Source organism: Anomaloglossus baeobatrachus, chromosome 5 (genome assembly GCF_048569485.1).
Source record: "Anomaloglossus baeobatrachus isolate aAnoBae1 chromosome 5, aAnoBae1.hap1, whole genome shotgun sequence".
Lineage (NCBI taxonomy): Eukaryota > Metazoa > Chordata > Amphibia > Anura > Aromobatidae > Anomaloglossus > Anomaloglossus baeobatrachus.
In genome coordinates, this window is record NC_134357.1 from 296,806,529 (window position 1) to 296,833,748 (window position 27,220).

General features: G+C 43.3%; 1 protein-coding gene across 3 annotated transcripts in view; it reads right to left on the minus strand.

Moving 5' to 3' along the window:
* The window catches only part of ITGB4 (integrin subunit beta 4), a 114,691-nt gene that overhangs the window by 69,230 nt on the left and 18,241 nt on the right, over window positions 1-27,220 (minus strand). For all 3 annotated transcript variants that reach the window (XM_075349615.1, XM_075349614.1, XM_075349616.1), the window contains exon 2: window positions 1,054-1,131. In XM_075349615.1, coding sequence (XP_075205730.1) covers window positions 1,054-1,131 — 78 coding nt within the window. The remainder of the gene's footprint in view (window positions 1-1,053; window positions 1,132-27,220) is intronic.

The following is a 27,220-nucleotide window of genomic DNA, read 5'->3' on the forward strand; positions in this document are numbered from 1 at the left end:
TGCTAATTAAATGTATTTAGGAATTTATTAGTAATGACATTTCCTTTTTTTTTTTTATTCTGTTCTCGAAGAACCCCTATAATGACATTGGCCGTATCTCTGGCATCTATGTTCTGCTGTAGAAAAACTTTAGAGCCAATGGGATGCCTCCCTGATGGTATTGCACGATAGATAAGTATCTGTCTGTATTTTTCAGCATTTATGACTTCATTATTCTTGACCAAATGCCCAATTTTATTTGCTGAAATGCAGCTCAAATGTATAAGGAACCTCCACCATGCTTTACTGTTGCCTGCAGACACTCATTATTGTACCACTCTCCAGCCCTGTCACAGCCAAATATTGCACATTTTGACACATTAGTCCAAGGTACCCGACGCCATTTTTTTGCGACTCAAATGGTATGTTTTTATGCATAGTTGACTCACTTGGCCTTACTTCCATGTCGAATATATGGTTTTTGGCTGCAATTCTTCAATGAAGACCACATCTGCCCAGACTTCTCCTAACAATAGATGGGTGTAGCTGGGTCCTACTGATTGCTGCCAGTTCTGAGCCGATGGTTCTGCTGGAAATCTTCCAATTTCAAAGGAAAGTATGAATGATGTGTTTTTCCCCTGCTATACTACGTTTGCTTTGTTGACCACTACATGTGTAGTCCTCAACGTTGACAATTTCTTGGTGTCCTTAGTCCATCAAGATGCTTGGAACAACCTCCCTGCTAAGTTTTTAAAAAACTGTGTGCAAGTGACAAGTGTACTTAGAAGAACTGATGCCATTGAAGGCAAAGGGAGGTCACACTGAATATCGATTCAATTTGTTTCTCTATTTTTCATTCACTTTACATCTTGTTAATTCATAAAAATAAACTACTACCACTTCTAAGTACGAGAGCTTTTTTACTTTGCAGCATTTTTTTTTCAGACCTGCATAAAACGTTTGAGCAGCACTAATAAATATGTATATATATATATATATATATATATATATATATACACACACACTTTGTGTAACAGAGAATGTACAGTTTATCTTATTCGCTTATATACCTACCTTTATTGCAGTTAACATTGGAGATACTCAGAAGTAGCAGCAGAGCCCCCAGAATGTGAGGGAAGAACATCTCCCCACCTGCCAGATACAAAAGGGGATTAAATCATATATTCCCGTAGAAAAAATACAAATAAAACATGACATGGTACATTGCATAGCAAGAGTGTTAGGAAAAAGTCTGTTTTTCTAATGTGCTTTTTTATATAATAGGGTAACGATTTGATGAATATCTCATGTTCAATCATATCTGACTGCACACGAGATGATAAAGTAGAAATATGCTGGAGTTGTCATTATGTTCCATTAGGTGAACTAAAGGGTTTCCCAGTTTTAAAGTGCGATTCATAGGTAAGCAGAGGTATAAAATAACAAACTCAACTGTTAGGATCCAGCGCTGCCCCTCTGCTGCTGCTCTGTTGTTTGTATATAGGACGAAGTGATGACATCATATCTACAGCACACATCACCTATACATGTATGTTGGGAGATGTGGTGCCTTACTGCATTCCGCTATACATGTATGTTGGGAGATGTGGTGCCTTACTGCATTCTGCTATACATGTATGTTGGGAGATGTGGTGCCTTCCTGCATTCTGCTATACATGTATGTTGGGAGATGTGGTGCCTTACTGCATTCTGCTATACATGTATGTTGGGAGATGTGGTGCCTTACTGCATTCTGCTATACATGTATGTTGGGAGATGTGGTGCCTTACTGCATTCTACTATACATGTATGTTGGGAGATGTGGTGCCTTACTGCATTCTACTATACATGTATGTTGGGAGATGTGGTGCCTTACTGCATTCTGCTATACATGTATGTTGGGAGATGTGGTGCCTTACTGCATTCTGCTATACATGTATGTTGGGAGATGTGGTGCCTGACTGCATTCTGCTATACATGTATGTTGGGAGATGTGGTGCCTTACTGCATTCTGCTATACATGTATGTTGGGAGATGCGGTGCCTTACTGAATTCCGCTATACATGTATGTTGGGAGATGTGGTGCCTTACTGCATTCTACTATACATGTATGTTGGGAGATGTGGTGCCTGACTGCATTCCGCTATACATGTATGTTGGGAGATGTGGTGCCTTACTGCATTCTGCTATACATGTATGTTGGGAGATGTGGTGCCTTACTGCATTCTGCTATACATGTATGTTGGGAGATGTGGTGCCTTACTGCATTCTGCTATACATGTATGTTGGGAGATGTGGTGCCTTACTGCATTCTGCTATACATGTATGTTGGGAGATGTGGTGCCTTACTGCATTCTGCTATACATGTATGTTGGGAGATGTGGTGCCTTACTGCATTCCGCTATACATGTATGTTGGGAGATGTGGTGCCTTACTGCATTCTGCTATACATATATGTTGGGAGATGTGGTGCCTTACTGCATTCTACTATACATGTATGTTGGGAGATGTGGTGCCTTACTGCATTCCGCTATACATGTATGTTGGGAGATGTGGTGCCTTACTGCATTCTACTATACATGTATGTTGGGAGATGTGGTGCCTGACTGCATTCTACTATACATGTATGTTGGGAGATGTGGTGCCTTACTGCATTCTGCTATACATGTATGTTGGGAGATGTGGTGCCTTACTGCATTCCGCTATACATGTATGTTGGGAGATGTGGTGCCTTACTGCATTCTGCTATACATGTATGTTGGGAGATATGGTGCCTTACTGCATTCTGCTATACATGTATGTTGGGAGATGTGGTGCCTTACTGCATTCTACTATACATGTATGTTGGGAGATGTGGTGCCTGACTGCATTCTACTATACATGTATGTTGGGAGATGTGGTGCCTTACTGCATTCTGCTATACATGTATGTTGGGAGATGTGGTGCCTTACTGCATTCTGCTATACATGTATGTTGGGAGATGTGGTGCCTTACTGCATTCTGCTATACATGTATGTTGGGAGATGTGGTGCCTTACTGCATTCTGCTATACATGTATGTTGGGAGATGTGGTGCCTGACTGCATTCTGCTATACATGTATGTTGGGAGATGTGGTGCCTTACTGCATTCTGCTATACATGTATGTTGGGAGATGCGGTGCCTTACTGAATTCCGCTATACATGTATGTTGGGAGATGTGGTGCCTTACTGCATTCTACTATACATGTATGTTGGGAGATGTGGTGCCTGACTGCATTCCGCTATACATGTATGTTGGGAGATGTGGTGCCTTACTGCATTCTGCTATACATGTATGTTGGGAGATGTGGTGCCTTACTGCATTCTGCTATACATGTATGTTGGGAGATGTGGTGCCTTACTGCATTCTGCTATACATGTATGTTGGGAGATGTGGTGCCTTACTGCATTCTGCTATACATGTATGTTGGGAGATGTGGTGCCTTACTGCATTCTGCTATACATGTATGTTGGGAGATGTGGTGCCTTACTGCATTCTGCTATACATGTATGTTGGGAGATGTGGTGCCTGACTGCATTTTGCTATACATGTATGTTGGGAGATGTGGTGCCTTACTGCATTCTGCTATACATGTATGTTGGGAGATGCGGTGCCTTACTGAATTCCGCTATACATGTATGTTGGGAGATGTGGTGCCTTACTGCATTCTACTATACATGTATGTTGGGAGATGTGGTGCCTGACTGCATTCCGCTATACATGTATGTTGGGAGATGTGGTGCCTTACTGCATTCTGCTATACATGTATGTTGGGAGATGTGGTGCCTTACTGCATTCTGCTATACATGTATGTTGGGAGATGTGGTGCCTTACTGCATTCTGCTATACATGTATGTTGGGAGATGTGGTGCCTTACTGCATTCTGCTATACATGTATGTTGGGAGATGTGGTGCCTTACTGCATTCTGCTATACATGTATGTTGGGAGATGTGGTGCCTTACTGCATTCTACTATACATGTATGTTGGGAGATGTGGTGCCTTACTGCATTCTACTATACATGTATGTTGGGAGATGTGGTGCCTTACTGCATTCTGCTATACATGTATGTTGGGAGATGTGGTGCCTTACTGCATTCTGCTATACATGTATGTTGGGAGATGTGGTGCCTGACTGCATTCTGCTATACATGTATGTTGGGAGATGTGGTGCCTTACTGCATTCTGCTATACATGTATGTTGGGAGATGCGGTGCCTTACTGAATTCCGCTATACATGTATGTTGGGAGATGTGGTGCCTTACTGCATTCTACTATACATGTATGTTGGGAGATGTGGTGCCTGACTGCATTACGCTATACATGTATGTTGGGAGATGTGGTGCCTTACTGCATTCTGCTATACATGTATGTTGGGAGATGTGGTGCCTTACTGCATTCTGCTATACATGTATGTTGGGAGATGTGGTGCCTTACTGCATTCTGCTATACATGTATGTTGGGAGATGTGGTGCCTTACTGCATTCTGCTATACATGTATGTTGGGAGATGTGGTGCCTTACTGCATTCTGCTATACATGTATGTTGGGAGATGTGGTGCCTTACTGCATTCCGCTATACATGTATGTTGGGAGATGTGGTGCCTTACTGCATTCTGCTATACATATATGTTGGGAGATGTGGTGCCTTACTGCATTCTACTATACATGTATGTTGGGAGATGTGGTGCCTTACTGCATTCCGCTATACATGTATGTTGGGAGATGTGGTGCCTTACTGCATTCTACTATACATGTATGTTGGGAGATGTGGTGCCTGACTGCATTCTACTATACATGTATGTTGGGAGATGTGGTGCCTTACTGCATTCTGCTATACATGTATGTTGGGAGATGTGGTGCCTTACTGCATTCCGCTATACATGTATGTTGGGAGATGTGGTGCCTTACTGCATTCTGCTATACATGTATGTTGGGAGATATGGTGCCTTACTGCATTCTGCTATACATGTATGTTGGGAGATGTGGTGCCTTACTGCATTCTACTATACATGTATGTTGGGAGATGTGGTGCCTGACTGCATTCTACTATACATGTATGTTGGGAGATGTGGTGCCTTACTGCATTCTGCTATACATGTATGTTGGGAGATGTGGTGCCTTACTGCATTCTGCTATACATGTATGTTGGGAGATGTGGTGCCTTACTGCATTCTGCTATACATGTATGTTGGGAGATGTGGTGCCTTACTGCATTCTGCTATACATGTATGTTGGGAGATGTGGTGCCTGACTGCATTCTGCTATACATGTATGTTGGGAGATGTGGTGCCTTACTGCATTCTGCTATACATGTATGTTGGGAGATGCGGTGCCTTACTGAATTCCGCTATACATGTATGTTGGGAGATGTGGTGCCTTACTGCATTCTGCTATACATGTATGTTGGGAGATGTGGTGCCTTACTGCATTCCGCTATACATGTATGTTGGGAGATGTGGTGCCTTACTGCATTCTGCTATACATGTATGTTGGGAGATGTGGTGCCTTACTGCATTCTGCTATACATGTATGTTGGGAGATGTGGTGCCTTACTGCATTCTGCTATACATGTATGTTGGGAGATGTGGTGCCTGACTGCATTCTGCTATACATGTATGTTGGGAGATGTGGTGCCTGACTGCATTCTGCTATACATGTATGTTGGGAGATGTGGTGCCTTACTGCATTCTGCTATACATGTATGTTGGGAGATGCGGTGCCTTACTGAATTCCGCTATACATGTATGTTGGGAGATGTGGTGCCTTACTGCATTCTACTATACATGTATGTTGGGAGATGTGGTGCCTGACTGCATTACGCTATACATGTATGTTGGGAGATGTGGTGCCTTACTGCATTCTGCTATACATGTATGTTGGGAGATGTGGTGCCTTACTGCATTCTGCTATACATGTATGTTGGGAGATGTGGTGCCTTACTGCATTCTGCTATACATGTATGTTGGGAGATGTGGTGCCTTACTGCATTCTGCTATACATGTATGTTGGGAGATGTGGTGCCTTACTGCATTCTACTATACATGTATGTTGGGAGATGTGGTGCCTGACTGCATTCTACTATACATGTATGTTGGGAGATGTGGTGCCTTACTGCATTCTGCTATACATGTATGTTGGGAGATGTGGTGCCTTACTGCATTCTGCTATACATGTATGTTGGGAGATGTGGTGCCTTACTGCATTCTGCTATACATGTATGTTGGGAGATGTGGTGCCTTACTGCATTCTGCTATACATGTATGTTGGGAGATGTGGTGCCTTACTGCATTCTGCTATACATGTATGTTGGGAGATGTGGTGCCTGACTGCATTCTGCTATACATGTATGTTGGGAGATGTGGTGCCTTACTGCATTCTGCTATACATGTATGTTGGGAGATGCGGTGCCTTACTGAATTCCGCTATACATGTATGTTGGGAGATGTGGTGCCTTACTGCATTCTACTATACATGTATGTTGGGAGATGTGGTGCCTGACTGCATTACGCTATACATGTATGTTGGGAGATGTGGTGCCTTACTGCATTCTGCTATACATGTATGTTGGGAGATGTGGTGCCTTACTGCATTCTGCTATACATGTATGTTGGGAGATGTGGTGCCTTACTGCATTCTGCTATACATGTATGTTGGGAGATGTGGTGCCTTACTGCATTCTGCTATACATGTATGTTGGGAGATGTGGTGCCTTACTGCATTCTGCTATACATGTATGTTGGGAGATGTGGTGCCTTACTGCATTCCGCTATACATTTATGTTGGGAGATGTGGTGCCTTACTGCATTCTGCTATACATATATGTTGGGAGATGTGGTGCCTTACTGCATTCTACTATACATGTATGTTGGGAGATGTGGTGCCTTACTGCATTCCGCTATACATGTATGTTGGGAGATGTGGTGCCTTACTGCATTCTACTATACATGTATGTTGGGAGATGTGGTGCCTTACTGCATTCCGCTATACATGTATGTTGGGAGATGTGGTGCCTTACTGCATTCTACTATACATGTATGTTGGGAGATGTGGTGCCTGACTGCATTCTACTATACATGTATGTTGGGAGATGTGGTGCCTTACTGCATTCTGCTATACATGTATGTTGGGAGATGTGGTGCCTTACTGCATTCCGCTATACATGTATGTTGGGAGATGTGGTGCCTTACTGCATTCTGCTATACATGTATGTTGGGAGATATGGTGCCTTACTGCATTCTGCTATACATGTATGTTGGGAGATGTGGTGCCTTACTGCATTCTACTATACATGTATGTTGGGAGATGTGGTGCCTGACTGCATTCTACTATACATGTATGTTGGGAGATGTGGTGCCTTACTGCATTCTGCTATACATGTATGTTGGGAGATGTGGTGCCTTACTGCATTCTGCTATACATGTATGTTGGGAGATGTGGTGCCTTACTGCATTCTGCTATACATGTATGTTGGGAGATGTGGTGCCTTACTGCATTCTGCTATACATGTATGTTGGGAGATGTGGTGCCTGACTGCATTCTGCTATACATGTATGTTGGGAGATGTGGTGCCTTACTGCATTCTGCTATACATGTATGTTGGGAGATGCGGTGCCTTACTGAATTCCGCTATACATGTATGTTGGGAGATGTGGTGCCTTACTGCATTCTACTATACATGTATGCTGGGAGATGTGGTGCCTGACTGCATTCCGCTATACATGTATGTTGGGAGATGTGGTGCCTTACTGCATTTTGCTATACATGTATGTTGGGAGATGTGGTGCCTTACTGCATTCTGCTATACATGTATGTTGGGAGATGTGGTGCCTTACTGCATTCTGCTATACATGTATGTTGGGAGATGTGGTGCCTTACTGCATTCTGCTATACATGTATGTTGGGAGATGTGGTGCCTTACTGCATTCTGCTATACATGTATGTTGGGAGATGTGGTGCCTTACTGCATTCTACTATACATGTATGTTGGGAGATGTGGTGCCTGACTGCATTCTACTATACATGTATGTTGGGAGATGTGGTGCCTTACTGCATTCTGCTATACATGTATGTTGGGAGATGTGGTGCCTTACTGCATTCTGCTATACATGTATGTTGGGAGATGTGGTGCCTTACTGCATTCTGCTATACATGTATGTTGGGAGATGTGGTGCCTTACTGCATTCTGCTATACATGTATGTTGGGAGATGTGGTGCCTGACTGCATTCTGCTATACATGTATGTTGGGAGATGTGGTGCCTTACTGCATTCTGCTATACATGTATGTTGGGAGATGCGGTGCCTTACTGAATTCCGCTATACATGTATGTTGGGAGATGTGGTGCCTTACTGCATTCTACTATACATGTATGTTGGGAGATGTGGTGCCTGACTGCATTCCGCTATACATGTATGTTGGGAGATGTGGTGCCTTACTGCATTCTGCTATACATGTATGTTGGGAGATGTGGTGCCTTACTGCATTCTGCTATACATGTATGTTGGGAGATGTGGTGCCTTACTGCATTCTGCTATACATGTATGTTGGGAGATGTGGTGCCTTACTGCATTCTGCTATACATGTATGTTGGGAGATGTGGTGCCTTACTGCATTCTGCTATACATGTATGTTGGGAGATGTGGTGCCTTACTGCATTCCGCTATACATTTATGTTGGGAGATGTGGTGCCTTACTGCATTCTGCTATACATATATGTTGGGAGATGTGGTGCCTTACTGCATTCTACTATACATGTATGTTGGGAGATGTGGTGCCTTACTGCATTCCGCTATACATGTATGTTGGGAGATGTGGTGCCTTACTGCATTCTACTATACATGTATGTTGGGAGATGTGGTGCCTTACTGCATTCCGCTATACATGTATGTTGGGAGATGTGGTGCCTTACTGCATTCTACTATACATGTATGTTGGGAGATGTGGTGCCTGACTGCATTCTACTATACATGTATGTTGGGAGATGTGGTGCCTTACTGCATTCTGCTATACATGTATGTTGGGAGATGTGGTGCCTTACTGCATTCCGCTATACATGTATGTTGGGAGATGTGGTGCCTTACTGCATTCTGCTATACATGTATGTTGGGAGATATGGTGCCTTACTGCATTCTGCTATACATGTATGTTGGGAGATGTGGTGCCTTACTGCATTCTACTATACATGTATGTTGGGAGATGTGGTGCCTGACTGCATTCTACTATACATGTATGTTGGGAGATGTGGTGCCTTACTGCATTCTGCTATACATGTATGTTGGGAGATGTGGTGCCTTACTGCATTCTGCTATACATGTATGTTGGGAGATGTGGTGCCTTACTGCATTCTGCTATACATGTATGTTGGGAGATGTGGTGCCTTACTGCATTCTGCTATACATGTATGTTGGGAGATGTGGTGCCTGACTGCATTCTGCTATACATGTATGTTGGGAGATGTGGTGCCTTACTGCATTCTGCTATACATGTATGTTGGGAGATGCGGTGCCTTACTGAATTCCGCTATACATGTATGTTGGGAGATGTGGTGCCTTACTGCATTCTACTATACATGTATGCTGGGAGATGTGGTGCCTGACTGCATTCCGCTATACATGTATGTTGGGAGATGTGGTGCCTTACTGCATTTTGCTATACATGTATGTTGGGAGATGTGGTGCCTTACTGCATTCTGCTATACATGTATGTTGGGAGATGTGGTGCCTTACTGCATTCTGCTATACATGTATGTTGGGAGATGTGGTGCCTTACTGCATTCTGCTATACATGTATGTTGGGAGATGTGGTGCCTTACTGCATTCTGCTATACATGTATGTTGGGAGATGTGGTGCCTTACTGCATTCTACTATACATGTATGTTGGGAGATGTGGTGCCTGACTGCATTCTACTATACATGTATGTTGGGAGATGTGGTGCCTTACTGCATTCTGCTATACATGTATGTTGGGAGATGTGGTGCCTTACTGCATTCTGCTATACATGTATGTTGGGAGATGTGGTGCCTTACTGCATTCTGCTATACATGTATGTTGGGAGATGTGGTGCCTTACTGCATTCTGCTATACATGTATGTTGGGAGATGTGGTGCCTGACTGCATTCTGCTATACATGTATGTTTGTATGTTGGGAGATGTGGTGCCTTACTGCATTCTGCTATACATGTATGTTGGGAGATGCGGTGCCTTACTGAATTCCGCTATACATGTATGTTGGGAGATGTGGTGCCTTACTGCATTCTACTATACATGTATGTTGGGAGATGTGGTGCCTGACTGCATTCCGCTATACATGTATGTTGGGAGATGTGGTGCCTTACTGCATTCTGCTATACATGTATGTTGGGAGATGTGGTGCCTTACTGCATTCTGCTATACATGTATGTTGGGAGATGTGGTGCCTTACTGCATTCTGCTATACATGTATGTTGGGAGATGTGGTGCCTGACTGCATTCTGCTATACATGTATGTTGGGAGATGTGGTGCCTTACTGCATTCTGCTATACATGTATGTTGGGAGATGCGGTGCCTTACTGAATTCCGCTATACATGTATGTTGGGAGATGTGGTGCCTTACTGCATTCTACTATACATGTATGTTGGGAGATGTGGTGCCTGACTGCATTACGCTATACATGTATGTTGGGAGATGTGGTGCCTTACTGCATTCTGCTATACATGTATGTTGGGAGATGTGGTGCCTTACTGCATTCTGCTATACATGTATGTTGGGAGATGTGGTGCCTTACTGCATTCTGCTATACATGTATGTTGGGAGATGTGGTGCCTTACTGCATTCTGCTATACATGTATGTTGGGAGATGTGGTGCCTTACTGCATTCTGCTATACATGTATGTTGGGAGATGTGGTGCCTTACTGCATTCCGCTATACATTTATGTTGGGAGATGTGGTGCCTTACTGCATTCTGCTATACATATATGTTGGGAGATGTGGTGCCTTACTGCATTCTACTATACATGTATGTTGGGAGATGTGGTGCCTTACTGCATTCCGCTATACATGTATGTTGGGAGATGTGGTGCCTTACTGCATTCTACTATACATGTATGTTGGGAGATGTGGTGCCTTACTGCATTCCGCTATACATGTATGTTGGGAGATGTGGTGCCTTACTGCATTCTACTATACATGTATGTTGGGAGATGTGGTGCCTGACTGCATTCTACTATACATGTATGTTGGGAGATGTGGTGCCTTACTGCATTCTGCTATACATGTATGTTGGGAGATGTGGTGCCTTACTGCATTCCGCTATACATGTATGTTGGGAGATGTGGTGCCTTACTGCATTCTGCTATACATGTATGTTGGGAGATATGGTGCCTTACTGCATTCTGCTATACATGTATGTTGGGAGATGTGGTGCCTTACTGCATTCTACTATACATGTATGTTGGGAGATGTGGTGCCTGACTGCATTCTACTATACATGTATGTTGGGAGATGTGGTGCCTTACTGCATTCTGCTATACATGTATGTTGGGAGATGTGGTGCCTTACTGCATTCTGCTATACATGTATGTTGGGAGATGTGGTGCCTTACTGCATTCTGCTATACATGTATGTTGGGAGATGTGGTGCCTTACTGCATTCTGCTATACATGTATGTTGGGAGATGTGGTGCCTGACTGCATTCTGCTATACATGTATGTTGGGAGATGTGGTGCCTTACTGCATTCTGCTATACATGTATGTTGGGAGATGCGGTGCCTTACTGAATTCCGCTATACATGTATGTTGGGAGATGTGGTGCCTTACTGCATTCTACTATACATGTATGCTGGGAGATGTGGTGCCTGACTGCATTCCGCTATACATGTATGTTGGGAGATGTGGTGCCTTACTGCATTTTGCTATACATGTATGTTGGGAGATGTGGTGCCTTACTGCATTCTGCTATACATGTATGTTGGGAGATGTGGTGCCTTACTGCATTCTGCTATACATGTATGTTGGGAGATGTGGTGCCTTACTGCATTCTGCTATACATGTATGTTGGGAGATGTGGTGCCTTACTGCATTCTGCTATACATGTATGTTGGGAGATGTGGTGCCTTACTGCATTCTACTATACATGTATGTTGGGAGATGTGGTGCCTGACTGCATTCTACTATACATGTATGTTGGGAGATGTGGTGCCTTACTGCATTCTGCTATACATGTATGTTGGGAGATGTGGTGCCTTACTGCATTCTGCTATACATGTATGTTGGGAGATGTGGTGCCTTACTGCATTCTGCTATACATGTATGTTGGGAGATGTGGTGCCTTACTGCATTCTGCTATACATGTATGTTGGGAGATGTGGTGCCTGACTGCATTCTGCTATACATGTATGTTGGGAGATGTGGTGCCTTACTGCATTCTGCTATACATGTATGTTGGGAGATGCGGTGCCTTACTGAATTCCGCTATACATGTATGTTGGGAGATGTGGTGCCTTACTGCATTCTACTATACATGTATGTTGGGAGATGTGGTGCCTGACTGCATTCCGCTATACATGTATGTTGGGAGATGTGGTGCCTTACTGCATTCTGCTATACATGTATGTTGGGAGATGTGGTGCCTTACTGCATTCTGCTATACATGTATGTTGGGAGATGTGGTGCCTTACTGCATTCTGCTATACATGTATGTTGGGAGATGTGGTGCCTTACTGCATTCTGCTATACATGTATGTTGGGAGATGTGGTGCCTTACTGCATTCTGCTATACATGTATGTTGGGAGATGTGGTGCCTTACTGCATTCCGCTATACATTTATGTTGGGAGATGTGGTGCCTTACTGCATTCTGCTATACATATATGTTGGGAGATGTGGTGCCTTACTGCATTCTACTATACATGTATGTTGGGAGATGTGGTGCCTTACTGCATTCCGCTATACATGTATGTTGGGAGATGTGGTGCCTTACTGCATTCTACTATACATGTATGTTGGGAGATGTGGTGCCTTACTGCATTCCGCTATACATGTATGTTGGGAGATGTGGTGCCTTACTGCATTCTACTATACATGTATGTTGGGAGATGTGGTGCCTGACTGCATTCTACTATACATGTATGTTGGGAGATGTGGTGCCTTACTGCATTCTGCTATACATGTATGTTGGGAGATGTGGTGCCTTACTGCATTCCGCTATACATGTATGTTGGGAGATGTGGTGCCTTACTGCATTCTGCTATACATGTATGTTGGGAGATATGGTGCCTTACTGCATTCTGCTATACATGTATGTTGGGAGATGTGGTGCCTTACTGCATTCTACTATACATGTATGTTGGGAGATGTGGTGCCTGACTGCATTCTACTATACATGTATGTTGGGAGATGTGGTGCCTTACTGCATTCTGCTATACATGTATGTTGGGAGATGTGGTGCCTTACTGCATTCTGCTATACATGTATGTTGGGAGATGTGGTGCCTTACTGCATTCTGCTATACATGTATGTTGGGAGATGTGGTGCCTTACTGCATTCTGCTATACATGTATGTTGGGAGATGTGGTGCCTGACTGCATTCTGCTATACATGTATGTTGGGAGATGTGGTGCCTTACTGCATTCTGCTATACATGTATGTTGGGAGATGCGGTGCCTTACTGAATTCCGCTATACATGTATGTTGGGAGATGTGGTGCCTTACTGCATTCTACTATACATGTATGCTGGGAGATGTGGTGCCTGACTGCATTCCGCTATACATGTATGTTGGGAGATGTGGTGCCTTACTGCATTTTGCTATACATGTATGTTGGGAGATGTGGTGCCTTACTGCATTCTGCTATACATGTATGTTGGGAGATGTGGTGCCTTACTGCATTCTGCTATACATGTATGTTGGGAGATGTGGTGCCTTACTGCATTCTGCTATACATGTATGTTGGGAGATGTGGTGCCTTACTGCATTCTGCTATACATGTATGTTGGGAGATGTGGTGCCTTACTGCATTCTACTATACATGTATGTTGGGAGATGTGGTGCCTGACTGCATTCTACTATACATGTATGTTGGGAGATGTGGTGCCTTACTGCATTCTGCTATACATGTATGTTGGGAGATGTGGTGCCTTACTGCATTCTGCTATACATGTATGTTGGGAGATGTGGTGCCTTACTGCATTCTGCTATACATGTATGTTGGGAGATGTGGTGCCTTACTGCATTCTGCTATACATGTATGTTGGGAGATGTGGTGCCTGACTGCATTCTGCTATACATGTATGTTTGTATGTTGGGAGATGTGGTGCCTTACTGCATTCTGCTATACATGTATGTTGGGAGATGCGGTGCCTTACTGAATTCCGCTATACATGTATGTTGGGAGATGTGGTGCCTTACTGCATTCTACTATACATGTATGTTGGGAGATGTGGTGCCTGACTGCATTCCGCTATACATGTATGTTGGGAGATGTGGTGCCTTACTGCATTCTGCTATACATGTATGTTGGGAGATGTGGTGCCTTACTGCATTCTGCTATACATGTATGTTGGGAGATGTGGTGCCTTACTGCATTCTGCTATACATGTATGTTGGGAGATGTGGTGCCTTACTGCATTCTGCTATACATGTATGTTGGGAGATGTGGTGCCTTACTACATTCAAATTCTTTATTGAAAACAAATCATTTTATTCAAACAGGAGTAATAAATAAAATTATGTTTTTCAATAAAGAATTTGGATTTTATCTATAAATTTTGCGATTGTTTAAGCGTTATTTCATGTCAATTACCCCGGGAACCATTCTATGGGGTATTGGAGAAGTGGTTTAGTTTCATGAAGCTTTCTATTAGTACTGGAATCTAATGACAGGTTCTATTAAAAAGGTTAACAATATTGATGGATATTATGGAGCATTAAAATTCAAAGCAGTTCAGAGCTGAAGCAAAAGTAATTATCCCTGGTAAACAATACCAGAGACGTAGGGCAATGGCTGTGCCACATATTATAGTTTCCCATTCCAGTGACTTGGTCTAAGCTTCAGTATGAAGTAAGCCCCTACTAAAAGGACAATGCTGTGCTCTACGAACAATGCAAACAAATGATGAGAACGTGGCGCTCGGTGAATCGCTGCGTGTGGCCCCTTCAGTCTGCAGCTCTGCTGATTGGCCAGGATACTGGAAGTTAGAACACTAGCATGGTGGCTCAGTGGTTAGCGCTGGGGTCTTCAGTTCAAATCCCGCCAAGGACAACACTTGCAAAATTCTACTTTCCTCTCACTCTTCAAAGACTTACTAATAGGGAATTTAGATTGTGCGCCACAATGGGGACAGTGATAATGATGTCTGTAAAGCATATTGGAATTAATGGTGCTATATCAGTGAGGAAAATAAGCGAGCGAGAGAGAGAATGGAGAGGAGTTGGTGACCTGCATTTTTGTTGACAAAAATGCATCCATAACGCAACCAAAAGTCAGTCCAAATGCACAGCTAAACATGTTGGTTGCGTTTCAATGGGTGAAAAACATTCACAAAACACAATGAAGAAGTGACATGCTGCTCTTTTTTACGCATCGATTTTGACAAATATTTAGCAACCAAAATGCTGCCGAAAAAAAATAGCAAAGTGCGCATGGAAATTTTGATTTCATGTAGACTTTGATGGGGAAGCACAACATATGCATTTTGTCAATGACACAGTGCAGTGTAAGGCCTTTTTCACATGTTAATGAAAAACACAGACGTTTTTCACTGACGTGTTAAAAACGCCTATGTCCCTCCAAGTGCCGTGATTCACGGCACATGTGGGTTGTCCATGTGCTATCCATGATACGTGATCCGTGGTTGTACATGGCAATAAACTCACCTGTCCCTGTTCCTACTGTCCATGGTGCTGAATCTCCAGCTCTGCAGCATCCGGCCGCCGCTGTCTCTCACCTCTGCAGCTACTTCCGGGTTGGCTGCAGCTGCATTCATGAATATGCATGAGCCAGCCAGGAAGCTGCAGAGAGCAGAGGCTGCACAGAGCATCGCTGGAGAAGGTGAGTTGAAAATGTGTTTTATTTTCAATGTACTTTTTTTCTGGTACGTGTTTCACGGACCACACCATAGTGTGGTCCGTGGGACATCAGTGATGCCAGAAGATCACGGACATGTCTCCGTGCGGCAATCACAGACACACGTGTACGCCGCACGGAGACACGGTCAGTGAACAATCACATGTGTGCGCAGACCCATTGATAATAATAGGTTTGTATATGTCAGTGATTCTGGTACGTATCAAAAAAGCACAAACATACCAGAATCACTGACGTCTGAAACAGGTCTAAAACGTAGCCAAAACGCAGGAAAAAAAGCACATGTGCGCAAATGGCGACTGCTCTCTTTAGAGGAACTGTATTGATGGCAAATAAGGAGATGAGAGCTTTTATCGAGGGTCATAAAAAGGAGAAAATGGGGAAGCAAACATTAGGTTCGTCTATTCTTACCAGTAGAGCCTGGTACCACAATAGAGACACAGTTTGATCTTGGCTCTCACCTGATCTCCGGAGTGCAGCCTGGACTGAACTCAGGGTATGCAGAACTGAACCGCGAGCGCCAAATGATTCCCCGGCATTTGCGGTTCAGTTCATGTCACAGCTGCGGACAGGCTAGGCTGAACTCCACAGCTCAGGTGAGAGCTTCGGAGTTCAGCCCGGCCTGTCCACAGCTGTCATGAACTGAACCGCAAACACCGGGGAATCATTCAGCACTCGTGGTTAAGTCCTGCAAACCCTGAGTTCAGTCCAGCTGCACTCAGGAGCTCAGGTGAGAGCTCCGAAGTTCAATGCAGGTAACCGCAGCCAGGCCTGGTATTACGGGCGGTTCCTCTGATAGCCAGTCTGACACTGTTGGGGATCATTGTATTTCTCTAATAGTAGGGAATTATTTATGCAGAACACACTGCAATGTCAAAGGGAGAGTCAATTGGAATAACCAGGATGCCCCTTAGCTTTATTTCTGCTTTTACTGGCCATGGGTGTATTTGTTTCTTCCCAGCATAGTTTATACTGGTTTATAGTGATTTGAGGACAGAAGAAAGGGGCTAGTGTGAATGGAATCACATGCACCAGTTTGTTTAATCCAATATTTTAGGTAATTTGCACTGGAGCTTGGAGAAATTAAATGCTATGAAATTCCAGTGAACAGCTGTGTGGATAAATTTAATTCAGTAGATGGCTGGTACTGTCCCAGCTTCACAGAATTGATAAACTAGCATGTCTCACCTTTAAGTTTGATATTGTACACTACTTAAACAATGATGACTAATCCTTAGGGTAGGTCATCAATGTCTGATCACCAGAGTCTGACACCCGGCACCACTGCCAATCAGCTGTTCCCGATGCTGCCGACAGCAAGCAGCTGGAAATGCTCAGCTCTAGAGCTAATCCGTCTTCTGATAGTGGTGGTGGCTAGGTCCTATTGAGGCCGCCACCAAGTACAGCTGATCAGTGGGGGTGCAGGGTGTTGGACCTTGGCAGATCAGACATTTATGACTTAGCTTAAGGATAGGTCATCACTAATGATGAGCGAGTTTCGAAATACTCGGATTCGTGATACTCGTAACGAGTACTATCTAATACTCACGTATTCATTCCGAATCGCGTGTGCAATGCAAGTCACTTGGGAAAAACTCGCAATGTCACAAGTAACCCGAATGCCGCACTATTCGTGCGAGTAGCAAGTAGTACGACATTCGGGTTACTCGTTGCATTGCAAGTATTCCCCATTGATTTGCATTGCACACATTATTCGGAATGCATACGTGAGTATTAGACAGTACTCGTTATGAGTATTTCAAATCCGAGTATTTCGAATCTCCCTCATCATTAGTCATCACAGTTTAAGTAGTGGATAGCCTCTTTAATTGCCAAGAATTGTCCTATTAGTGCATATATTATCTACAAGTTGTATACTAGACATGATTCACTGTTATTTGCTGCTTGTAAATTTTGATATTCTATATTTATGTCATTAGGAAGATAGAGGATAATAGCAATGCAAGAAAAAAAATGGATCTCTCACACTGAGAACGATAAGTCAACCTAATCTGTAATGTTGGTATCTATCATCTCTGCCAATGTAGGCAGCAATGCGATTGAGGGAAAGCCTGACTAACAGCTAAAATAGTAAAGGGATAATAAATGTTACATAGTTACATAGTTACTCAGGTTGAAAAAAGACCTAGGTCCAGCTAGTTCAACCTTCCTCCACCAGTTCTACATTTTGTCCCTAAAGGCAGCTTTACAAGCGGCGATTTATCGCGAGATCGCATTTGCGATGGCACCCGCCCCCATCGTTTGCGCGTTACGGGCAATTTGTTGCCCGTGGCGCACAAAGTCGGTAACCCCTGTCACACGTACTTACCTCCCTAACGACCTCGCTGTGGGCGGCGAATATCCTCTTCCTGAAGGGGGAGAGACGTTCGGCGTCACAGCGACGTCACACAGCGGCCGCCCAATAGAAGCGGAGGGGCGAAGATGAGCGGGACGTAACATCCCGCCCACCTCCTTCCTTCTGCATTGCTGGCGGCCGCAGGTAAGCTGTGTTCGTCATTCAAGGGGTGTCACACGTAGCGATGTGTGCTGCCACGGGAACAATGAACAACCGGCGCGCAGAAGGACGATCGATTTTTTGAAAATGAGCAACGAGCAACGATAAGGTGAGTATTTTGGCTCATTCACAGACGCTGGTAGCTGTCACACGCTACGATATGTCAAACGATGCCGGATTTGCGTCACTAACGACGTGACCCCGACGACATATCGTTAGATATATGGTAGCGTGTAACGGGCCCTTAAGTCAGTTATAACCAACAATGTTGTGTGTACTGAGGAAATCATCCAGCCCTTTTTTAAAAGCTATTTTAGTATCTGCCATTACTACCTCCTGTGGTAGGGCATTCCACAGTCTGACTGCTCTAACTGTAAAGAACCCTTTCCTATTCAGCTTCTGGAATCGCCTTTCTTCCACCTGCAGTGTATGCCCCTGGTCCTTAGTATTGTCTTTAGAAGAAATAAGTCATGTGCCAGTCCTTTATATTGACCACACATGTATTTATACATATAAATGAGATCTCCTCTGTGATATCTTTTTCTAAGCTAAACATATCTAACTTTTTCAACCTGTCATCATATGGGAGGTCATCCATTCCTTGTAGTAGTCTAGTTGCCGCCTTTGAACTGACTCTAACTTTTGAATGTCCTTTTTAAAATGTGGAGCCCAAAACTGGATCCCATATTCCAGATGTGGCCTTACAAGTGATTTATAGAGGGGTAACAATACGTTGGGATCATGGGATCTAATCTCTTTTTATCCACCCTAAATTCTTGTTTGCTTTAGCAGCTGCTGCTTGACATTGAATACTGTTGCTCAGCCTATTTGTAATGAGAATACCCAAGTTCTTCTCCTGTTCTGTAGTCCCGAGTTTACTTCCTTTTAATGTATACGCAGCTATAGGATTACTCCATCCTAGGTGCATTACTTTACATTTATCAACATTAAATCTCATTTGCCAAGTATCTGCCCATTCTGACATCTTATCCAGATCTTTTTGTAATATTGTACTATCAAGGTCAGTTTTAATATCCTACATAGTTTGGTGTCATCAGCAAAGACTGACACTTTACTATCAATCCCATTCACAAAGTCATTAATAAAGAGATTAAAAAGAATCGGTCCTAGCACAGATCCCTGCGGCAGCCCACTGCTGACTATAGCCCATTTAGAGTATGGGGTACTTCTCACATAGCGAGATCGCTAGCGGGATGGCTGCTGAGTCACAGGTTTTGTGACGTACCAGTGACCTCATCAGCGATCTCGCTGTGTGTGACACTAAGCAGCGATCTGGCCCCTGCTGTGAAATCGCTGATCGTTACACACTGCTCTGGTTCATTTTTTGCTCGTTTCTCTCCCGCTGTGAAGCACACATCACTGTGTTTGACAGCGGGAGCCAACAATCTGAATGTGCAGGGAGCAGGGAGCCGGCTTTTGGCAGCCTGTGGTAAGCTGGTAACCAAGGTACATATCGGGTATCCAAGCAAGGCGCTTTGCTTAGTAACCCAATGTGTACCATGGCTACGTGTGCAGGGAGCCGGCTTCTGGCAGCTGCGGACGCTGGTAACCAAGGTACATATCGGATATCCAAGCAAAGCGCTTTGCTTAGTAACCCAATGTGTACCATGGTTACGTGTGCAGGGAGCCAGCTGCGGACGCTGGTAACCAAGGTACATATTGGTTATCCAAGCAAAGTGCTTTGCTTAGTAACCCGATGTGTACCATAGTTACGAAGCACAGCGTTGTTACACAGGTACAGGTCGCTGGTGGCTGATCTCTGATCGCTGTGGAGATTGACAGCTCACCAGCGACCATGTAGCGACGCACCAACGATCCCCGCCAGGTCAGATTGCTGGTGGGATCGCTGGTTGCATCGCTTACTGTGACGGTACCCTATGTACCATTTATGACTACTCTTTGTTTCCTATCTTTTAGCCAATTTCTTACCCAGTTGCATATAATTAGCCCTAGTCCTTGCTTCTGGAGCTTTATTATAAGGCTATAATGTGCTACAGTATCAAATGCCTTTGCAAAGTCCAAATAAATCACATCAGCTGCATCAATGTGATAAGAGCAGGGCAGAAGCTTCACCATGTGAGCACTCGGATCCTTTCTTACTTGTCTGGACTAGCTTCTGCCTGACGTTTGTAATTTTGTGCATACCAATACTCTAACATTATTTTTATATGATTTTAATGGGATGTTGGGTGCTTGAAAAGTCCTGTTTCCTCACTATTCATCACTGATAAATTCCTACTGAATAATGATAAATATAGACCTCACCATCATCTATGCAATATACATTAAAAAGTATGTAATTCAACTTTTTTAAAGGGAAGCTGTCATCAGGTTTTTGCCTCCTATATGATCAGAATAATTTAGAGACAGAGACTGTAGATTCCTACGATTTGTCAATGAACTGCTTGCTTTTAGTTTTGTAAAATCACAGTGTTATCAGTAGGAGAGTATCACAAAAGGACCAGTAAACTTGCTCCCATATAATCCTCCATATTCATGAGCTCTGTATAAAACTGATCCACCGATTGGCATTTTTCTGCCTATGCACAGTGTACAGAAAAAGCAGCCAATCAGTGGTGTAGGCGGAGTTATACAGAACTCAACATTCCAATAACTGGTAGTTCTGCAGCAGGTAAAACTGTGATTTAATCAAAACTGCAACAAGCAGTCTAATAAGGAATACATTGCTGGAATCAGGGTCTCCTTCCCTACATCATGCTTGTGTTAGATGTGGTAGCAAAACCTGGTGACGGATTCCCTTTAATCTTGCCACAAAGCAAACCTTATGCGATTTTATGGAGTGTTTATATTTTCACACATGGCCAAATTCATATCAGAGCTCAGATCAGTTTCCCAGATGTTTTCAGCTAAAAGAAACCCAGTTGTTATCAGCGGCTCAGTCTCCACTAAACCGCAGTTTACCACATAGCCTTCAAAGGAACTGTATAGCGGTTCTAATTTTTGCACTTGTAGTGGAGAGAAGCTGCTGCACACTTAGCAGTTATTGTACCTTACCTATCAAGTGAGCGTGCATTTACCTGGCCTGAGAATCAGTGTACTCTTGAGGAACAGAGCTGTCAATCACCAGCAGTGCTGGGAAGATCCGTCTCGGGGCTGCGCCAGACTAGTTATTTTCGACTAAGGTTTCGGGTGTATCTGTAAAGTTTATTTCCTCTGAAGCACCGGAGTGTTTCAGAGAAATATATACCTGGTTGCAATTGTGTAGCCAGACTTTAAAATTCATGCTGCCTATACCGTGATAGACTCCCTTTAAAGGGTTATGTTTAGTATGTCTCTTCAGGAGCACATGGCTCTCCAGCCTCCTCACTTCCTTGTTGGTAGAAGTGTGGGAGGGGGAGGAGGGGCAGGCCCACATCATTGAGTGACAGTTCTAGTTCAGTAGCATCTGCTGAAATAGAAGTGCTAAGCATATTGTACTACTGAGACACATTCAGGTCTGTCAGTTGCTCACTCTGAAATCTACACCATTATCACTTTACTTGCATATAGAGAATACTGTTTTGTTTTTTTAACAAGCACACAACTCAGGAAAGTGAGCAGTGATTAGGAGAAGCTGCCACAGATGGGGACTAGTGGCTTATGATTTTGCAGGCCACTTTTGAGATTTTGCAGCAGCTTAGTACCAGACCACGTAGGAGAAATGAGTGGCTAACTGTTGTCTATGGACTGTAAAGAGATGACTGGGATCTCAGGAGTTAACTCCTCAGCCTGGAATCTCATCACTGATCTCCAAAAAGCTGGAAATCATATAAGACAAAAGCTCTTACAGCAGGAGAACTGCAGCTGATAGAAAAAAGGCAAAACAATTGAAAATGTGCTTTTTTTAATGCTATTATAATTTCAGGCATATCTGTGATTTTATTCCTGAAGAAGGAGCTTTCCTGCTCCGAAACGCGTAGAATAAAAATCACTTTTCATCTTCAATGAACCTTGGAAGTGTTCTTCCTGGACGACAGCGTGGTGTTAACCCTTTCATTTCCATAAGTGATCCTATAATAATTTCATTACATGAGAATATCCCTTTAAGTGCCATATATACTGAACTACAAAGTCAGGAGATTCCTTCAGCTAAAATTTATTGGAAGAGGCAAGATATCTTTTGAGCTCTGTAGTTTACTCTGTAACCTTAGATTTTTCATGATTCCTCCGAGATGATCCCTTTAGTTTCATGCAGTCTTACCAACAATTTCTGGCACTGTTGTGAAGAATTTTGCTCCAAGAGCTATTCTGGCTCAATTTTCATGTGGTTGTACCTGTTCTACTTGTTTAATGTAATCAAAGATAAGCAGATAGCTGGGATTCACTCAGATTTTACCTTGTTCAGAGAACATTATGCTTGAACTCCCGTACTGGGCAAACAGGAGGGTCACAAAAGAGGTTAGAACTCCTATGTCTTAATTCTCCGCGGAGTTAGTGAGGCTAAAATGGGTGGCATAATTTCCTCCATGTTGTTCATTGTCCATTATTGGGCCCATCAATGAAATAAAGGCTTGGAGAACGCTATATCTACTTGTCTGATATGGGCATCATAGTAAATATTTTCATGCCCCATAAAAATACAGGGGGTTTACTCTTAAAAAAAATCATTATTTTCTTAAAACTTACAATTTTCAATCCCTTTGATATTTATTCTTAAAATGTATGAATAAATTATAACTGAGTGTTACTATTTCCCTTCTTCTCCTACAGAATCTGTAACTGCATAAACGGTGCTAACATATCCTGTAGAGAAACACGTTAATAATAAGGCGATTAATGTCCATTTATTCATGCATTCAGTCATAGATGTAAATTAGGATATTTAAACTTTTGCCAGATTTAATCAGTAATTTTGGGTAGTGAATGATCGCGCATGTTGAATTATAGTGCTCAGTCCTTTTGGTCATGAAGATGATAAGATGCCATCAGAGATTACTGGAAGCAGCTTACTACCCTCTGCTCAAGTATAATACATGCACACTCCGCCAAGCTGAGTGTGCATGTGTGTATAAGATTCGAGAAAGCTTGTTTGACCGACTGCTAATGAAGGTGTATGGACATCTTTACTTATGAGGACTCCTTCTTTCATAACTTCATCCCATAACTTGCTGACAGTGGAGTTTCAGTTTACTGCTCTGTTATTACTTCAGATCCAAGATGTGTGGGAGTCGAGACAAAGAAACACTTTTGCACAATGAAGACATTCATCAAACTAAATATGTTTGGGCAAGTAGAGCATATTTATGTATACATGTAGGTGTAAAACTAGGGCCAAAGCTTTGTTTATGATTTGTTGTAAGATTAAAGGGGTTATCCATAGGATAGGTCATCAATATGAGATCATGGTGGTCCGACACCCAGTACCCCCCACCTATCAGCTAAAAAGTGCTTTTCTGGAAGTAAGACAGGGTGGCTGTCACGTCCCCACTGGAGTCCGCTCCTGCGACTTCTGCTCCGATCGCCAGACGACGCCATGTTCCCACCATGGATAGTGCTGGTGATGGGAGAGGAGTCGGTGCCCGTGGCTCTACGGAGCACAGGCTCCGCTCATCCACTAAGCTGGGTTTCCCTGGAACCTGCAGTACCACTGGCTGACTGTAGGTGGCGTGTGTCTTCCAGCTGAAGTTGCCTACATTCACCTGCAGCCAATGGGAAGACACCACACCCTTCTTATTCCCTCTCCTGTCACATGACCACTGCCAGAGATAGTTCTGTACTCCTGGGCTCATGTCCTGTTTGTATGTTGATACCTGTGCACTGACCTATGCTTGTTGTTTGACTACCCTCCTGCCTGTCGTTTTTGTACCTTGCTGCCAGTTCCGGATTTGACCTCTTCTTTGTCTCCTCACTACGCCCTTGCCTGCCGATTCTGTTCCTGCTTAGCATCTCCTGGTTTTTGACCCTGCCTGACGACCACGGACTACAGCCTACCACAGGTACTCATCTCTGGGGCTCTGTGTAATTCCAAATCCCTGTATAGGGGCTAAAGGGTTGCAGAGTTCTCGGGGTCCTGCTTTGTGAGCGGCTTTTCTCTAGACTCCCCTTACAGCCAGTCTGAGTCTGTGGCTCCAATCAGGCATTACATTGGCACATCACATTGCCCAGTGGCCATGCTGCGGTCTATCTCCTCTACAAGTGAAAAAAGACCTGAATGGGAAACAATAGGTTCAGGTCCTGGCAGTCAGACCCTCACCTATTTATTCTGTGGATAGGCAAGAATATATATTCACATGAAAAACCCTTTAAGACTCCTAGACAACTAGGATCAGTCTTATAAAACCAATTGTTCGGATGACAGCTGCTATTCCTCACCGGCCCAACACGCATGAATGTTCAGTCCTGCTGAATGTTCATGTTTTTCAAAGGGGGTTGCGGAGAAAGAAGCCAACAAAAGGTTTGGGCGTTAAAATTCAAACTAGGACTCTTATCTATTCCGAAATTCTTTGTCGGGGAAATATTATGAGGCTTCTATTCACAGTAACTTACAAAAGTATTCACCCCCTTGGCTTTTTACCTGTTTTGTTATATTTCACCTATATTTAAATATTTTGGTAATCCAATTTGTGTGTGATGCATCAGCATAAAATGAAATAAGTTGGGGAAGTGAAATGCTTAAAATATAGGAAAAATTTTAATTGACGTAATAAAATAAATAAAAATTGTTATGGGCATATATATTCACCCCTTTTGCTATGAAATCCCTAAAAATCTCTGGTGCAAGCAATTACCTTCATAAGTCACATGCTTGATAGGAAGTCCACCTGTGTGCAATCTAATTGTCACATGGTCTATCAGTACATATACACCTTTTCTGAAAGGCTACAGAGGCTGCAATAGCATTAAGCAAGAGGAACCACTAACCAAACAACATGAAGACCATGGAGATCTCCAAACAAGTCAGGAACAAAGTGGTGAGAAGTACAATTCATGGTTGGGTCAAAAGAAAAATCATTCCAATTTCTGATGATCCCCCGATGCACCATCAAATCCATTATCATCAATTTGAAAGAACATGGTACCACAACAAACCTACTAAGAGAGGTTTAACCACCAAAACCCTCAACCCGGGCAAGGAGGGCATTAATCAGAGAGACAGCGCAGAGACCAAAGATAACTCTGAAAGAGCTGGAGATTTCCCAGGCAGAGACTGGCGTATCTGTCCATATGACCACAATAATCCATACCTTCCACAGAGCTGACATTTATGGAAGAGTGGCCAGAAAAAAAGCCTTTACTTACAGCCAAATATTGGAAGTCCCGTTTTGAGACATGTGGTAGTGGGAGACTCCCCAAATGTATGGAGGAAGGTGCACAATAATTATGCAGTGTGAATGCGCCTATGGCTATCTGCCGATCACACCCTCATTCAGGAAGTTATCTCAAGTTTATGGTCGGCTTAAAAGTAATCATATCCTGCCCAAAGCTGCTATGATTATGGCCATAACCCATAATCATAGCTGTTTCGGACCGGATATGATTGCTAATGGCTATGTCCGTATATACCTCACCACTGTCTCCTTAAACTAGATGACTTTTGACCTGTGCGACCTGTCTTCAACCCTGTTTCCCTTCACCATTCTTCTGCCTAACACTTCAGTTCTGCTTTTCTGACCACTCTGACCTTAGATGACCCGTCTGCCTGCTATTTGATTTAAAAGCTGCCACATATTACCTCTGGGCCCATCCTGTGACCAAATCTTGGCCTCACAAATTGATATTTTATTATTATTCTGCTGTTAAGAATGACTAAACTAAAGTACTTAAACGCTTAATCCCATTATGGAAACCCATGTTGTTACTTGTTCTCTAGACTTCAGTCTGACAAAGAACTATAGCTAAGTGGCTAATCCTAAAACACATTCTGCTTGGCCATTTTTATCATAAAATCTGGAAGGGTTAGAAGAATATTACGAAGGCCTGCTAATAAGTCTTTGGCTTTACCCAGAAAGAAACGAGATAAGATGATGAAACTTTACATTTATTCCACATACTCTCCATTGATGACAACACACTTCTTACATCAGTATTCCAAAATCTGTAAGCCTAGCAAAAAGAAGGATTTCGGTTGTGCCTCAAACCAGTCATCCGTAGCAGCAATGGCATCAGAAATGGTGTATAATATTGTACCCATGAGGTGTTTCTTCAGGTTTGGAAACAGATGATAGTCGGAGGGAGGTAGATCTAGTGAATAAGTTGGGTGGTCAACCAGCTGGAGGCCCAGCCCTGCCAGTTTTGCCGTGGTCGCTTGTGCAGTGTGAGCGGAGGCGTTGTCTTGCAGGAACAAGATTCCTTTGGACAGCTTGCCGCAACTTTTGGCCTTCAGAGCTGCCTTCAATTGGTCCAAAGGTTCAATGTAATACCTTGCATTGATGATGGAACCCTTTTGAAGGTAGTCCACTAGCAGCACAGCTCCTTATCCTAGAACACAGACGCTATCCCCTTTAGTAGCTGATTTTTACACCCTGAACTTATTTGGATGAGCAGAACCACTGTGCCTCCACTCTTTTGACTGCTCCGTGTTTTCAGGGTCATACAAATAAATCCAGGTCTCAACCATAATGACCAGTAGATCCAGGAAGTTCTTATCAGTCCAGAAATGCTGACAAATGGACCGGGAAGTTT